This window comes from Heteronotia binoei, chromosome 4, assembly GCF_032191835.1.
Source record: "Heteronotia binoei isolate CCM8104 ecotype False Entrance Well chromosome 4, APGP_CSIRO_Hbin_v1, whole genome shotgun sequence".
NCBI lineage: Eukaryota > Metazoa > Chordata > Lepidosauria > Squamata > Gekkonidae > Heteronotia > Heteronotia binoei.
In genome coordinates, this window is record NC_083226.1 from 129,203,930 (window position 1) to 129,221,402 (window position 17,473).

The 17,473-nt window shown below is 42.2% G+C and overlaps 1 protein-coding gene across 1 annotated transcript in view; it reads left to right on the top strand.

The window, feature by feature from the left end:
* The window catches only part of EDIL3 (EGF like repeats and discoidin domains 3), a 439,981-nt gene that overhangs the window by 176,882 nt on the left and 245,626 nt on the right, over positions 1-17,473 (top strand). Inside the window, exon 3 of the mRNA XM_060235733.1 lies at positions 10,171-10,200. Coding sequence (XP_060091716.1) covers positions 10,171-10,200 — 30 coding nt within the window. The remainder of the gene's footprint in view (positions 1-10,170; positions 10,201-17,473) is intronic.

Below are 17,473 nucleotides of genomic sequence, written 5' to 3' on the forward strand. Positions count from 1 at the left end.
ACTTGTAAAGGGGTTTAACTTCATCTCTAACCTTCCTTCCCTTCTGAACTGAAATAAAACCCAGCAAAACCCAACTTACTTTTGAGATAGGAGGGCATCAGTCTTGATAGTGTGTGTGTGTGTGTGTGTGTGTGTGAGAGAGAGAGAGAGAGAGAGAGGGAGAGAGAGAGGGAGGGAGGGAGGGAGGGAGGGCTGCCAACCTCCAGCAGGGAGCTGGAAATCTCCTTGGAAATACAGCTGATTTTGTAGATTCCTTATTTTATGCAAGTATCTATTTACTTATTTAAAACATTTGTTCCATTTCCCCTGGAACAAATGGCTGCTTTGAAAAATGGACTTTATGGCATTATATCCTACCAAGGTCCCTACCCTCCCTAAACCCCAACCTCCCAGGTATTTCCAGACCTGAAGCTGGCAACCCTAGCTAGGGAGGGCAGTTTACACAAGAGACATAATTCCAGATCTCATCTTTAAGTGGAAATTATGCTTGGAAATGTTGCCTAGTGTAAGAACACACATTTTCCTTGTAGAAAGTCCCAGGATTCAATCCTCAACTTCTCCATTTAATGGATCTCAGAGTTAGCATGCAATGAGAAAAAGCTCAGAAGAGCTGCTGCTGGTCAATGTAAACAATTCTGAGTTAGATGACTCCTCATAGCTGGTTCCTATTTAAATGCAGGAGCTTTCCTGTGCTTGACCTACAAACTCAAGGGCTGCAGATTTTGTTCCCGCTCACAGGCTTAGGAGCTTTCTTGTGCTAGCCCACAATTCTCTGGAGCCTTAAAAATCCTTTTGAATTTTACTCTTTATTAGTGTCTATAGTGGCTGTTCATCCTGATGTTTTTTTACAGGACAATCCACTTTTTGACTTATCTTTCCAATGTATGTACCAAAATGCTAATGACTTTTTGACCTAGAGGAATATGAAATCGAGCAGGGAGTAATGCTTTTAAAATCTACAAGTCTACGGAATTCCCTGTCTGAAGGGTTGCCTTGCCTCTTCCTTGATGAACTTGATTATTCTGTTTCCAGAGGACCTTTGGACATTTGCTGCTAGTTTTTTCCCCTGTGCCTCTATTATTTTTATTGGCTATTTCTGATTTACAATCCATTTTTTATATTGTTTTATGATCTATTGTGATTATGGTTGCCAGCTGTGAACGTGGATATGAGGGGAGCAATGCCAGCTGTGGTGTCACATTAATTCTGGTAGAAATAACAAGGGTGCCATAGTTTACTGCCAGAAGCTCCATAGTAAAACAATAAAGGGATTCACAGGACTACCCTATATGACTCTCTTTTTTAAGCAGAAGTGACATGACATCACAGCTGACTTTCCTCCCTCCCATCACCAGTTACCCCAGTGACAGGCAATGGGAATGGCAGACAAGGAGATCTCCAGCCCCAACAGGAGGGGGTGGGAGGTTGCAGCCCTAATTGCGATTTGTTGTTAGTTGCATTTTATCATATACACACATACATGCATCATAATATAAACCTGTGTTGAGTGTGTTCGCTTATATGCCCACAAAAACTGAAAGTTTCTGCATGCACATATTTTCTGAAGAAGAAGAATTGCAGATTTATACCCCGCCCTTCTCCCTGAATCAGAGACTCAGAGCGGCTTACAATCTCCTATATCTTCCTCCCCTACAACATACACCCTGTGAGGTGGGTGGAGCTGAGAGGGCTCTCACAGCAGCTGCCCTTTCAAGGACAACCTCTGCCAGAGCTATGGCTAACCCAAGGCAATTCCAGCAGGTGCAAGTGGAGGAGTGGGGAATCAAACCCTGTTCTCCCAGATAAAAGTCTACACACTAAACCACTTCACCAAACTGGCTCTCTTTCTGCTTGAAAGCTAGTGTATTGTAGTGGTTAAGAGTGAGACTACAATCTGAGAGACCCAGGTTCAAATCTCTACTTGTGTCATGGAAGCTCACACAGTGACCTTGGGCCAGTCAGACTCTCTCAGCCTCATTTACCTCATAAGGCTGTTGTGAAGGAGAGAGAAGAATGATGCAAGCTGCTTTGGGACTCCATTGGGGAGAAGGGCAGGGTACAACTGGATTAAATAATGATCAATAAATAAAGGGAATACAGTTTTAAAATATCTATTTTTTAATTTGTTGCAATCTTATCCACATTGCTTACCTGGCAGTATGCCCCACTGAATACAGCAGAAATCTCTTCTGAGCAAAAATGCATTGCATTGGGTAGTTGGTCTAATAAAAAGTGATATATTCCTTTTATGGGATCCTAATTCATGGTTGATATTGGGGGTAAAAATCTTGGTGTCAATTTTTTTAGAAGAAAACTCCAGAAACTATCTATTAAGTCATACTACCTAATTATTAGAAGAAGAATGGATTCAACTCTAAGTGCTCTGGCTTCACATGACTTTGTAACTATGGATTCACTGTATGACCATAAACAATTTAATTGTGGTTATCTTCAGATGCCCATTGTTTAACAGACCGTGCTAAGCTAAACATCTTTCATACTTTCGTGAAATGCAGGAAGTTCCTTTGAGTGCTAGTTGTGCATTTAACTCTGTTGTGTTCTATTATTTCTTGGAATTCTATGTAGTATCCAACTTGATAGATAGATAGATAGATAGATAGATAGATAGATAGATAGATAGATAGATAGATAGATAGATAGATGAATTTATTGTCATTGTTCTCAACAAAAAGAGAGCAACGAAATGAGGTGCTCTTCCACAAACATACCAACACATCAAACACACATATTCATAAACCATTTAAATACATCTAAAACCATTAAACCATTTAAACCATTAAAACCATTTAAATACATCTAAAACGGATAAACATTCATAAAACCATTAAAACCATTTAAACCATTAAATAAACATTCATAAAACCATTAAACATTCATAAAACCATTAAAACCATTTAAACCATTAAATAAACATTCATAAAACCATTAAACATTCATAAAACCATTAAAACCATTTAAATACATCTAAAATGGATAAGCATTCATAAAACCATTAAAACCATTAAATAAACATTAAAACCATTTAAACCATTAAATACATCTAAAACAGATAATCCTTCATAACCCTGCATTTAACCTAACCACAGCACTTGGATAGAAACTGTCCTTAAATCTGTTTGTCCTAGCCTTCAACACTCTATATCGTCTACCTGACGGTAAGATCTCAAAAAGCAAATGGCCCAGATGTGTATGGTCCCTTAGGATCATTTGTATCTTCCTTTTACATGCCATATTATACAGATCCACCAATGAGGGGAGAGAACATCCACAAATCTTTTGTGCTCTTCTCATCACTCTTTGGAGCACCCTTCTCTCTGCTTCCGTGCAGCTCCCAAACCACGCGCAGAGGCAATAAGATAAAATGCTCTCAATGGAACTACGATAAAAGGCAACCAGCAGACTCCCTGACAGTTGTAGTGATTGTTGCCCTGCTGAAAATCTGTACAGCTTTTTCCATTTGCCAAATAAAAGCTGAGTTCCTTTCCCATCAGGAAAGGAAAATTAGAAGACAAAATAAACAGCTGCCTGTGTAGTGACTAAAGGCACTGGGTGGCAAAGAACAAAGCCACTGTTAGTGAGGCACAAAACTTCTGGAGTCCAGTGAAGAATCCTTCAGACAACCTGAAAGTTTCATAGGTTTGTTTTCTCAGTTTATTTTATTTCTTGGTGGAACCATGGAAAAGTCAACATATATTTGCTTCCATTACCCTTATTTGGGCTAATCCTTTTTAATTCTTGAAATCCAGGCTATAAACAATGTTTTCTTCTTATTAAAAAACCCACAATATACCTCTGGGTAGATCCAGATATGACAAGGTGACCCATGAGCCAGAAGGAGTATCCTTTGCTTGTCACTGCCCCACCCCACAAGCCTTTCATTGAAGTTTTTTCATCTACCTTGATTCTGAGATCAGAAATAAGGCAAGCAGTTACAGGAGAAGGCAGGCTAAGAAATCTGCCTCACTTTATGGGAGCAAAAGCAAGTAGGAAGAGAATATAGTACTTTATTTTATCTACTACTTCTTACTCTTAATCCTTCCTTTAAAAGCTCTTTGTCACAGACCCACATTTGAGGACACTTTTGTCCAGTCTTCCTCTCATCACCAGTTATCTAGAGAGAGAACATAATGGTAGAATTGAGAGGGGGGTGAGAGATGTAAGATACAGAATGAACATCCCTCTCTCTCTCTCTCTCTCTCTCTCTCTCTCAGCTTGGCTTCGCGAACGAAGATTTAAGAAGGGTGCAATAGTCCACGTTTGCTGCAGGCTCGCTGGTGGCTGACAAGACCAATGTGGGACAGGCAGGTCCGGCCACAGCGGCTGCAGGGAAAAGTCTGATTTAGGGTTGGTCCTGTAGCAGTGCGATTCTTCCTCAATCTCCTTTTGTCCTCAAGACCAGCTATGCGTGCGTTCTCAAAGGAAGAGACAGCCTGGTGGATGGTGTGCCTCCATGCTTTGCGATCTGAGGCTAGGTCAGACCACTGGTGATGGTTGATGTGACAGGTGCTAAGGGATTTCTTCAAGGAGTCCTTGTACCTCTTCTTTGGTGCCCCTCTATTTCGATGGCCGGTGGAGAGTTCGCCATACAGGGCAATCTTGGGAAGGCGGTGGTTTTCCATCCTAGAAATATGCCCTGCCCAGCGCAGCTGCGTCTTCAACAGCAGTGCCTCGATGCTGGTAACCTCTGCCCGCTTGAGGACTTCAGTGTTGGTCACAAAGTCACTCCAGTGGATGTTGAGGATGTTGCTAAGGCAGCGCTGATGAAAGCGCTCAAGGAGTCGCAGGTGATGACGGTATAAAACCCACGATTCGGAGCCATAGATGAGGGTTGTCATCACAACCGCTTTGTAAACATAGGCAATGGAGTTCCTGACCATGAAGCCAACGCCAGAAAGGCGGCTCTCAGCCTTTGACTTACCCGACCAGTAGAGGGTATAGCCAGCACCGTGTTCTTGAAGACTACCTTCCTCAGGGAAACGGACCTCACTGAGAGCTGCTATGTCGATATTCAACCTGAGAAGTTCGTGGGCAACTAGAGCAGAGCGTCGTTCAGGGCGACCACTGCCTACTGTGTCAAGCATGGTTCTGATGTTCCAACACGCAAGCTTTAGTCTTTGCACACTTTGTGAGGCAGGTGCATGCCTTTTCTTTGTTGTTATTTTTCGACCGCAAGTAAGGATGCCCGTTGACCGCGGCTAGCCAACTGGGGTGGGGGAGACGAGCTTTGTTTAGGCCACCTTTTCTAGGCCCCTCTCCGTGTGGAGCAAGCAGTGCTGTCCCTAGATAAGGCTGCTTGGTCGTTCAGGGTGCTGCCGAAAGATGCTTTCGTCTCCGGGTTAGCATCAGGCGACCAATATCCTGAACCGCCTACATGCAGGATCGGGACTGCGGCTTCCAGTGGCACCTTCCACCTGCCGTTTCGCCCCTTGCCTATCGCTGCAGGACTTGATGCGTTGTGGGTTGTGTGTGTGGATATGCCCTTCAGGCCTGCGCAGATGAATTTTTTAGGTGAAGCGCAGTGTGCGCGGTACTGGCTCCACCCTTTCACCTGGGGGTCATCTGCCATGGCCCAGTAAGCCGGGACGCCGGCAGTGAGTCCTCCAGGTGGTAGGTGTTGCATTAACGAGCTCTATCTGCCCGGGTTTGATGTTAGAGTTTTCCTTCTCTTAGGCTGACGAGGTTGGTGGGCCCAGCCTGCCCATCCGGTTATACCGCCGGACAATTCGGTCGCACCATGACGTAGCAAACTCTGTGAAAACGGGGGGGGACCAGCGAGAAGGTGTTGCTACGGATGCAGTAATGCAGGAGAGGCCATTGCAGTGACCATCTGCCAGGCATAGCCAGACAGTGACCACGCGGCGTTCACTACACCGGGAGAGGAGAGGCTATGTATTGCGCATGCACTTTCCCTGGGGGGGTAGGATTCCCAGAGGGAGCCCACCCCCCACCCCCCACCCCTAATGAACATCCATTGATTTCAAAATCTACATATATATTGCCAGGGGGGAGGGGATGTAATTCCATTTTTGTCTAGCCTTCTTAAAGGAGCTAAGGGTGTCATATAATTATCTCCCCTCCTTTATTTATTTAAACATTTATATCCCACTTTTCCTCTTCATTTAAAGCAGCCTGGCTTTTGATTCAAGATGACCTTTGTAATTCTTGCCACAGGCTTGTAAGAATGGTTAGAATGTGAAAGCATGACCAGCCCCAAATCAAGAACACCAGTTAGATGCCATTGAACTGATGCAATAGAAGGTATTGTGTGGTTTTGGGGTTTTACTTTTGGACTAACACAGCTATAAACAACTTAATTCTAGCCCAAGATTATCATATTTGTAACCCAGGATCATCCAGTGGGGATCTGAATTTACTACACCACAGTGCCTTTCCTTCCTAATTATCCATGATCATATTCTTGTACAGCAGTATACCTTAAAATCACTGTGATGATTTTGATGAGATAAGGGGAAACCCTCTCTGCAAGAAAAATCCAGTAGCTGTGCTTTGGGGCTGTTCACACACACACACCTGAAGAGGTGTTGGGGTAAAAAAGCCCAATGTAGCCCTTGCTAGTTCCCATTTTTACAGTTGTCAATCATAAGAATCCTCAAACTACTGTATTATGAATCTTCTTCAAAACTGGAAATCTTTAAGGCATGATTGTGGGGGCATGTGCTTATCTTCTACAACAGAAGTCACAATGTTGCAAACATAATGTTTAGATTATGTAAATTTCAGGATAAGATTTGACACAAGGAAACAGAAAATGTCATGAAAGTAAAGACCTGAAGGTTTGTTTGTGCGAAGGGGAAAATTGAGACAGGGATTTCTGATTCAAAGTGGTGCAACCAACGAATTCAGTAGCATGTCTGATCTTTATTTTGAAGATTAAGAATTGTTCTGTTCTATTGTTATATGAACAATGGAACAGAACTTGTAAGTTTGAAGTACATTTCCACATCAACATACAAGATCTGGCGTTAACAGTTTACCTGAACAACAAATGCATTTACTATATTATTTTCCCAACTTCTTTCAAACTAGCTTAATCTAAGGCGTGAGAGGCAATCTGGCAAGGAGCCAGACAAAATTTCATCTACTGTGATGCTTTTTTTCTGTCACCATTAGGGAAAAACACTTCCCTGGAATGGCATTAGAAATAACCCCAGTGACCAGTACAACTGTTAATAAAATAAGATATAGAACACTGACTTGATCTGTTCAAGAATTATATACATACTGAAAACACAATTTATATTTTTATGGGAAAGTGTCAGCTGTTAGCATAGCTATGTTTAAATCCCCTGAGAATGATGTAAAAGTTGGGTAGACAGTATGAAGAAGCAGATTAGCATATTAGTTCTTCAGAGATTAACTAAAATGTTTAACTAAGTGGATGCAGTAGCAGAATGCTTGTTTGGAATTTACCCTGTAATTAGGGTTGCCAATCTCCAGCTTGGACATGGAAATTTCCCAGAATTTCAACTACCTCCAGGCTACTTGGAGGGTGGAATTTTTGCATTTCACCCATCTGAGTTCCCTTCCTTCCCCAAACCCTGCCCTCCACAGAGTCTAACCCCCCCCCCCCACAAAATCTCCAGGAATTAACCAACTCAAAAGTTGGGAACCCTATCTATAACCCTTAACCCCTGAAGGTTGGCCCCTCAACATGAAATAAACTCACTGGGGAAAAAAAATCCTATACATTGCCCCTGGAAAACCAACTTGTAACTGAACTAGTAAGCATACTGAAAACGCAAAACATCTGTGTGTGTAATGGCAAAGTCAGCCAGATCTTTGGATACTTAAATCTGGTGACTGGATCTGTGAACATTCAATACAGGTCTTTCCACAAACCTGAATAGGGCTCCAGGTTTGTAGAAAAATGTGAACTGTTTTTTAAAAATACATTGGCTGGCTTAAAAAAAAATCTGAAATTGATAAAAGGGATGCCTATAGTGTTATGGAACAAATTCCCTCTTTGGCTGTTGCTAGGCAACCACAGCATTCCAGGTTGGGTTTCTGTGAGCAAAAAAGAAAGACGAGAGTGCAGGGTCATTTCCAGAGCTATTTTGGCTTTTGAAGGAGATTCATTAAGGCCAGCCATTATAGAGGTTGCCAGCTCCAGGTTAGGAAATTCCTGGAGATTTTGTGGAGGAGTTTGAAGAAGATAGGGTTTGGGGAGGGGAGAGGCCTCAGCTGAATATAATGCCATAGAGTCCAGTCTCCAAAGCAGCCATTTTCTCCATGGGGACAGATATCTGAAGTTCAGTTGCAATGCCTGGAAATCTCCGGGTCCCATCTGGAATTGGCAATCTTAGGCCTAGTAGAAACCTTTGGGGAACTTGATACCTTCCAACTTGTATGACTCATTATCATGTGAGGTACCCACCCACCCCCAGAATTCCCTCAAATTTCCCTGTTGGATAGATGAGGCAACCCTAGGGCCAAGTTAGAAGTCATGTTGGATCAGGCTAAAAGAAGTCATGTTGGATGACTAAGAAGTCATGACTAAAAGAAGTCATGTTGGATCAGGCCAATGGCCCATCCATCCAACATTCTGTCACACAGTGGTTCAAAACCCCAGGTGCCATCAGGAGGTCCACAAGTGGGGCCAGGACACTAGAAGCCCTCCCACTGGTGCCCCCTGCCAAGCACCAAGAATATAGAGCACCATAGATGGGTGAGACCTCAGAAGGGTATAATGTTATAAACTTCAGCCTTCAAAGCAGCCATTTCTATTTCCAAAGCAGGAGAATTAAGGCTGCCAACCTGCAGATGTGTCTGGCAATCACTTGGAATTACAACTGTTCTCCAGCCGACAGAGATCAATTTATCTGGAGAAAATGGCTGAGGTAACGTCCTTCCACAAACCTTGCCCTCCCAAGGCTCTGCCTTCAAATCTCCAGGAATTTCCCAGCCTTGAGCTAGGAACCCTAAGGGGGAACTGATCTCTATAGTTGTGAGGTCTGTTGTGATTCCAGATATTGTGGCTCCACCTGGAGGTTAACAAGCCTAGGAGAGAAGAAGAGGGAAAGTCTATGGGAGCATTCAGAAAAGAGAAAGTCTATGGGGGCATTCAGAAAAGAGATAGAGGAAACAGTGGGGGATGGAAGTGAGGTGCCTCCTGCAACTCCTTGCAGATTCTTATTTGTTGTACAAATATGCATATATAAGAATTATAAATGTATACATACCATAGTTAAGTAAACTGAGAACAATCAGAACTCTATCTTATAAATATCATATACACCCCAACTCTTCTGTTAATCCATTATTAATTTATCATTCCAGATGTTTGATAGTCATGCCTTTAGCGCTTCAACTTCATCTTTCATCTTCCTTGGGCATTTTGAAATATGACAATACCCATGTGTTTTCTTCCATATAAATATCTGTATGTGGGGAGAGAAAGCTACTGTAGGAAACTAGTATATGAAATGTCCATCTAAAAATGGAGTAACTGGTAACCAAGGGAAGTCAGTGCTACCAACAACCTTTGTAAAGCCAGTTTCTTTTCCAGTCCTTCCAGGGTTCTCCTTATTTTGTTAGTGGTGCTTTCTCCATTAAATAATTTAATCTAAAGGCAGTATGATTCTATTTAGATATAATTAAATTATCTTTAAAAGGGAGAAGTAGAAATAGTAAATTCAGTCTTTTATGTTCTATTCTCCCAGCAATTCAACTCCTGAACAAGCTCCACTGAAGTGTGTAGTAAAGCAATTCTTAATACATCTAACCAACATTGACAATAATAATATACTAAAATATAGAAAAATAACATTAGGAACAGTAAGAATAGAAACTTGCTGGACAGTAATAAACTAGTAATAATTAAAAGAATTGCTAAAATCTATGGGTTGAGTCCAAATGTTCTATCCCCAATAGTGGAGTTTTTCTCCAGGACAAGAAGTTTTTCACTGGTGAGAAATACCTCTTCTTCTGTAGAAAAATTAATTGCCCTAGTGGAAAGATCTCCCATTAGAGGAACCAAATCTTTTGTTCCAACCCTTGCACAATGTCTTTTCTGAATAACTAAATATTTAAATGAGTGAAATCTTAAATACTAAGAAATAAATAACTCCAAATGTTATCTAGTGTATTTCTTGTGTATTTATAATATTTTTTCTTTTCTTCTGTTAACAGAACTGGATGAAGAAGAGCCAACACCAGCAGGTAAGAACCTTTCTGTTCCTGTTCTACACATTGTCACCTGTTAATTCATCCCCCCTAAGCTGGAAACCTCTGTTTAGGTCCATAGCTAACCAGTGGCTTATGAGGTCCAATCACTTGACAGTTTTGGGGGGCCCTCACTTTCCATTCCAGGACCATCCTTCTCCTTTCTCTTCCTATGTGATTTAAATCATGCAGGATGGACAACCAGGAGCTGCTGCTGCCTGTCCCTTGCCATTTAAAGGGCATGCCAACCAGCTGATTGGTAGGTCCTTTAAATCATGCAGGAGGGGCAGCAGGACTAAGATGGAGTTGCCACCTTCCCTCTCTCATCAGCATCAATCAGTCCACTGCTTTGCCAAGACTTGTGTGCCACTGAGGCACCCAGTCCCCCCCTTTCCCCTCACAAGTACACTTCAGAGGGCTTTAATTCCCCCTCCCTTGGAAAACAATTCCTGTCAGGCTCTTCCAGACCCATTGGTGGGGGAAGGGTGCAGGAGAGCAAGGAAATGGGGGGAGTGCACAGAGAGAATGAGAGAGAGAGAGATTGGCCTTTTTTTGAATTCTCAGAAGTTGATCACCAGAGGCTGAGCTCCAGGAAAGGGAAGAGAAGAGAAATCAAAATGCATATGCAACTCAAATCATGCAGGAGGAGGGAGGGAGAAGGGTGGCCCATGGCCTCTCCAGGTTCCTGCTCTCACCCCTGTGGCCCCCCTCCCCAATGGCCCCCCACAGCTCCCTCCCCTGCGGCTCCTAGTTATGGAACTGCTTCTGTTCCTACAGCTTATTGTCATGGTAGGTAAGTAACTGTACCAGGAAGACACAGGCTCCGGAGTGCCACTTTTTTTTAAATTAAACAGTTTATTGGAAGGCATTTTTGCTACTATTGCACGCAATACTACTGAATCAGATACCTAATCCATGAATGCATGGGAGAAAGCATGGATATAGGGCTTCCAACCTCCAGATGGAGTCTGAAGATCTCCCAGGGTTACAACTGACCACCAAACCACAGAGATCAGTTGCCCTGGATAAAATAGCTACTCTGAAGGGTAGACCATATAGGATTATATCCGGCTGAGATTCCTCTCCTTTCCAAATCCCATGCTTCTAGGGTTGCCAAGTCTGTCTCAAGAAATATCTAGGGACTTTGGGGGATGGAGCCAGCAGACTTTGGAGGCAAAGTCAGGAGCAATGTTGTGGCATGTATGATTGAACTCCAAAGGGAGTTTTGGCCATCACATTAAAGGGACAGCATCCCACCACTGGAAATAATGGAGGATGGGGCACCATATTTTGAGGTGCATAGAATTGCACTCCATGGACCAATCTTTTTGAAAATGGAGAGAGGGGGTGAGGAGAGGCACCAGATACAATGCTGAAAATTTGGTGCCTCTACCTCAAAAAGCAGCCCCCAGAGTCCAGATTGTTTCTTCATTATACCTGTGGGACTGGCCTCCATAGGGTATAATGGAATGCCCAGTGGAGTGCTTTCTGATAACCCTGAAGTGGGGGAAGGACCTCCAAACCAGGGGATCCCCTGCCCCCAACTGAGGATTGGCAGTCCTACATGCTCCAAAGGCTCTGCCACTAAATTTCCAGAAATTTCCCCACCTGGATATAAAACCACCAGAAAGTTATGTATGGCTACAGCAAATAATATGGAATCCATAAACAGGCAGTGCATAAACATAAGCAAGTAACACATGGGTCTAGAGTACAGTTCTAAATCATTCCAGTAGAGAGAAGCAGTAGAGAGATGAGGAGGAGGAGATTGGATTTATACTCCACCTTTCAGTACCTGAAGGAGTCTCAGAGTGGCTTACAATCTTCCCCCTCCTCCCCACAACAGACACCCTATGAGGTATGTGGGACTGAGAGAGCTCTTCTGGTACTGCTCTTGAGCAGAAAAGCTTTGAGAGAACTTGTGGCTGACCCAAGATCACATCAGCTGGTGCATGTGGAGGAGTGGGGAATCAAACCTGATTCTCCCAGATAAGAGTCCACTACACCAAAATGGCTCCCCCATCTTGATTCAGAGACTTCTTGTACTGACATATGGAAACCTATAATGTGTTTCCCTCTCCAGTAACCCTAGCTTCCCTCAGTTGCCACACATGGTCAACAGTTGCCATCATGCCCTCAATTCCAACTTTTATTATGCTCCTATTAATATTATCCTGAGTGTTTATGCAGTCATCCCTTTGGACTGATTTGTCCCAAACTAGTGATTCCCCAGCTCCTGTCTGCTCCTAGCCCCCAGGGGGTTATTAAAAATTTTCTCTGACACCTTTATGATGTTAATTGCCAGCAACCTGGTTCCCTTTTGGTTCAAGTGAAGTCTATGACCGATTTCTCACCAACCTTATGCCGCTCTCACACTCCTCTTCTCTGTGGGGCTTTCATCGGATTTCACACTATCTGCCCTGGGGCTGCAACTGGCTTCACCTTTTCCGCATGGCAAACAGAAACTGGTTTTTAGAGGATCTTGTTTGCTGCGCAAAAGAGGCAGAGCGAGTTGCAGCCTCGGGGCAATTTATGTGAAATCTGACAGAAGCCCCGCTGAGAAGAGGAGAGTGAGTGTGAGGTAAGGCTAGTGGGAAAGTGGTGTGTCTCTTTTATACAGGCTCAACTTGTCCCAGAAAGTTCCCAGTGCCTAATAAATCAAAACCCTTCCTCTTGGGTACCATTTTCTCATTCAAGCATTGACCTGTACCTGTCTAGCTAGCCCTATGCATGGAACTGGCAGAACTTCTTCTATAACCTTTGCACCTGGCAGGCAATTCACCATGTGGTCAAACTCCTCTCACAGACCCCACTCTCTATATTCCCAATGATTGAATCTAGTAGTGATTCAAAGCCCACCTCCCCCAGCCCCCAAGGATATCCTCAGTACACTGGTCCATAGCCCAAAGAAGGAGTCCCTTCTAAGGGACCACATCCCTCCTTCTCAGACTGACGCCCTCTTACCTCAAGACTTCCACTCTTTGCAACAGCAGAAGGGCTGTCAGCATAGGAGTGGAACTTTTTTGGGAAGTCCCTGAGGGTCTCTCCCCAAATCTCTGTCTGCCTCAGCTTCTCCAGGTTGGCAATCCCAACCTCATGAGAACAAACTCATTCCCTGGGAGACATGAGGTCCATGCAGTGAGCACACAACCACAATTTCCACCCAGTGGGTACATGTGGCACTCTCTGCAAAACACTGAATAGCTCCTGCCCCCCCCCCACTGGTTTTCTACCTTCATACCTGGTTTGTGGTTTAAAAGTAACTAAAGTGATGCAGGGTCCCCAGGCCTGATCCCTTTGATTCCAGCCAAAGGCTCATGTCTCTGCCTAGGAGGAGACTTACAGTTCAGAGGCCCACAGTTCCTACTTCCCAGCAACAACAGCAGAGAGTGGGGCCTGAAATCAGCCCCAGGCAAACAGACCTTGCTCAGTGAGCAACATATTCAACAAAGATCCAAACAGACCCAGACAAAAACGCCGCTTCTCAGAAGGCTACAAGCACCACTCACCCTCAAACTCTGTCCTCTCACAAAGGATGCAAAGGATTGGGCTGAAAGTGAAAGAATTATGATCCATGTTTAGTTAAACCCTGCCACATGTATTTATTTTAAACATTTGAGCCCCCGCAAGAGGCTCAAAAATGCTCAAGTGAATATGCCTATAGGTATAACAATGAAATAATAAAACCATAAAATATACATTCAGGTGGGCAGCCATATTGATTTGAAGCAATAGAATGAAGTTGGAGTCCAGTTTAGAACCATTGCCTACCATTGATATATAGCTCTACTCACTGTACGTCATTCCTCATCTGAAGAAGTGTGCATGCACACAAAAGCTTACATTCTGAATAAAACTTTATTGGTCTTAAATGTGCCATAAAATATTACAGATGCTAGTGTCTAGTCATCATAGTTCAATTGTTCATGGACGATTATTAAGATAACAATGGTGATGTAGGGGTATGTGGCCTAATATGCAAATGAGTTCCAGCTGGGCTTTTTCTACAAAAAAAAGCCCTGTTGCCAGGTCTATGTTGGAAAATACTTGGAGGCTTTGGGGGTGGATCCGGGAGAGGGCTGGGTTTGGGGAGCATAGAATTACAAGGGAAGATAGGGTCAGCATGATACAATGCCATAGAGTCCACCGTCAAAGCGGTCCTTTTCTCCAGGGGAGCTGATCTCTGTCAGCTGAAGATCAGTTGTAAAAGCAAGAGATGTCCAGGCCCCTGGCAACCCTAGATGTAAATTATAAAGTTTCTCCTGGGTTGTACCACTTCATGTTGCAGAGGATGAGCTGTATTAGTTGAAGCCTTTTACCAGTCATATGCTCAGGCCAGCCACTGTTTTTCTCACCATAGCTCATATTCTAGCCCCTTCCTTTTTTTCTTTTTGTCTGTCACAGACAGACAAACACGCCTCAACTGTTCTAATTGCATTTATTATATTGATTCCATGCTATTTCCATCATTTTGTCCTTCCTTTCCAATTACAAAAAAAGTGCTTTTAATAAAAGGTGCCAGCAAATAAGATGTTTTAAAATGTTCTGTGTTAGCTTGGCAAGGTGGCTAGGCATATGTCATCTTGCAGTGCAATGAGAATAACTCCATGGAAATTTTTTGCTCCATTTCCCCTGGGTGTTATAAAATTCAATATTCAAGTCTAGAAATAAAGGAATATAGCTAGTTTCATATAAACCCTCTGTAAATGAAATTACACCTGTTCATTGTGTTCATTGAGGATTTCTATTAAGTACTTGAATCTGCTAGGTCATCTTTTGGGAATACAGTTATAATCCTATGAAATATTACTGGTAGGGATTACCCTAGATACTGAAGGTGTTCATTCTTTCTCTACCTAATGTAACAATGGCATGGCACAATGTAATTCAACAAAACATCAAGAGTTTCACAACCACAAAATTTCATCACTTTTCTGAGTTGAGTCTGTGAACATATGAACATATGAAGCTGCCTTATACTGAATCAGACCTTTGGTCCATCAAAGTCAGTATTGTCTTCTCAGACTGGCAGCGACTCTCTAGGGTCTCAAGCTGAGGTTTTTCACACCTATTTGCCTGGACCCTTTTTTGGGACCTTCTGCTTCCCAAGCAGATGCTCTACCACTGAGCCACCGTCCCTCCCCCTGTCATTAGTATTAGAACTGAATTCCTGTTGGGGTGTGCATTCAGATCTTCCTGAGCTGAAAATATGCCTGAAAATACCTTATTGGTATTTTGGGGTACATTTCTGCATCCTAAATGTATCCAGCATTTTTTGTGAAAAACAATTCCCCCCCACCCACCCACCCAATCCCAGCATTTTGGCAAACTGGGAAGATCAGGCAAACAACTGGAAGGCTGCTCCTCACTTATCACCTGTTTCCCCCCTGCTTCTTTTGCATTCCCTTTAATCCAGGCTGAGAGGCTGGAAGACTGCTACCTCCCTATAAACTGCTTTCCCCCCTTACTTCTTCTGCAGTCTATTTAAACCACGGAAATGGCTAAGAGTGGGAGCTGCCACTCAGCTGTGTTTTGCAGCTTTGCTTCTCCTGGATTGTTGTTGGGGTTTTATTTTCCCCCATTTTCCCCATCTTGGATCTATTGGAGCTGGAAAAAAAATGGAATTTCCCAAAAATCCCAGATCTGAAGACTTTTGTTATTGGGATCCAAGATTTTTTGGAATTCCCCAAAAAAATTTTTTCATCCAAGAGACCTGAATAAAAAAAACAAAAAAAAAAACAAAAATTGCACATCCCTGTTTTCTTCAAGTTTTCAGGGTTTGTCCTATATATAAATATTTCAAGGGCATTGCAAAGGCCCCAGACATGACCATGTTATTGGGTCTGCCTAATCCATCTATGATGATGATTGAATTGAATATATTTATAATGGTCATAGACCAGCAAACAATTCATAAAAGTCCAATTAATAACCAATAAAAGGTGACATAAAGGTACAATAATTATTATACAATACTAAAATATGATATCACCTAGAATATACATAAAATACGAATACAAACTTTAAGACACTGAAGATGTAAAAAAAGTGCAGTTCCAAGAACAATTATGTCCCTCCTGCAATTATGGTATCGAATCTCTAGTCCATGTCATATTTGACTGTGAGGCTTATAATGATCGAGAAATACTTCCATTTTCCGTGGCCATACCTTTTACCAGTAGCCAAAAATTGCAACTCCTTAAGAATCTTCTTAGCGATAGGAACCCTGAGGTTACATACAAATTAGCAAAATTTGGCTGGCTTGTCACAAGAATAAGAAAAACGCTAATAATTCAGTCAGGAAATGGCTAAACACCTTTGCCAATTCGTTGGCTGTAACTGCCATGTTTTGTTATATTTATAGTTTTATAACAGTATTTTATGCCTTTTATGTATGATTTTATGGACCATTAGTTTTAATTTTGTATGATTTTGCTGCTTTAAATGCTGGTTTAGGTAGTGAATAAACTATTTATTTATTAAGGGAAGAAACAAAGAGGTCTAGTCAGGGTTTTTAGTTTATCCTTGGTATTAACAATATATCTATGAGTGCTGTTTTTCTGTGCACATTTCTAGATTATAAGAGGAAAGGAAGCCCTTTGTGTGGTTGCCCAGCAACCAACCATTTGACAAGTTTCTTAGACTTCTTTTATTTTAGTAAAATTGTTTTTGGGTTCATAATCCTTGGCAACAGAGTACTTGCATGCATTTAAGGAGAAAGCAGCAGTGGAGAGTGGACAGAAGCAATCCCAGTTTGTGTGCTATAATCAGCTACATGACTCTAGACATTTGCAGCATATCAAATTCTTTCTCAGGCAAATACTTGCTTTTTGCAAAAAAAAAAAAAAAGCTGATTCAGAGTTATCCATCATGCATTCATAAAACATTGAAGTTATAGAACATGTAGTTACTCTATAGTAACATGAGGCTGTGAGTGGCCAAGATTCTGTTCCATTCTGTGGCTTGAAATATAGTATATAAATATGTCCTTAGATTCACAGCAAAATGAATGAAAGTCACAAAAAAGTTGCCATGACAACTTTAAAAAAAACCCATAAAAATACCAATTGATTACTAATTAAGTGCTATTTTCATAGTGTAACATTTTAACAAGAACTGTGTTTGTCTAAATGTTCAGAAATGTTCTTTGTGAGCCTCTATAACTTATGAAATTAGCTCCAAAGCTTAAAATGTATTGTTGAAAAGTTACTATATGAAAATAAAAATAAATTGGCAATCAAATGCTATTGGTATGTTTTCTTTTCAAGGC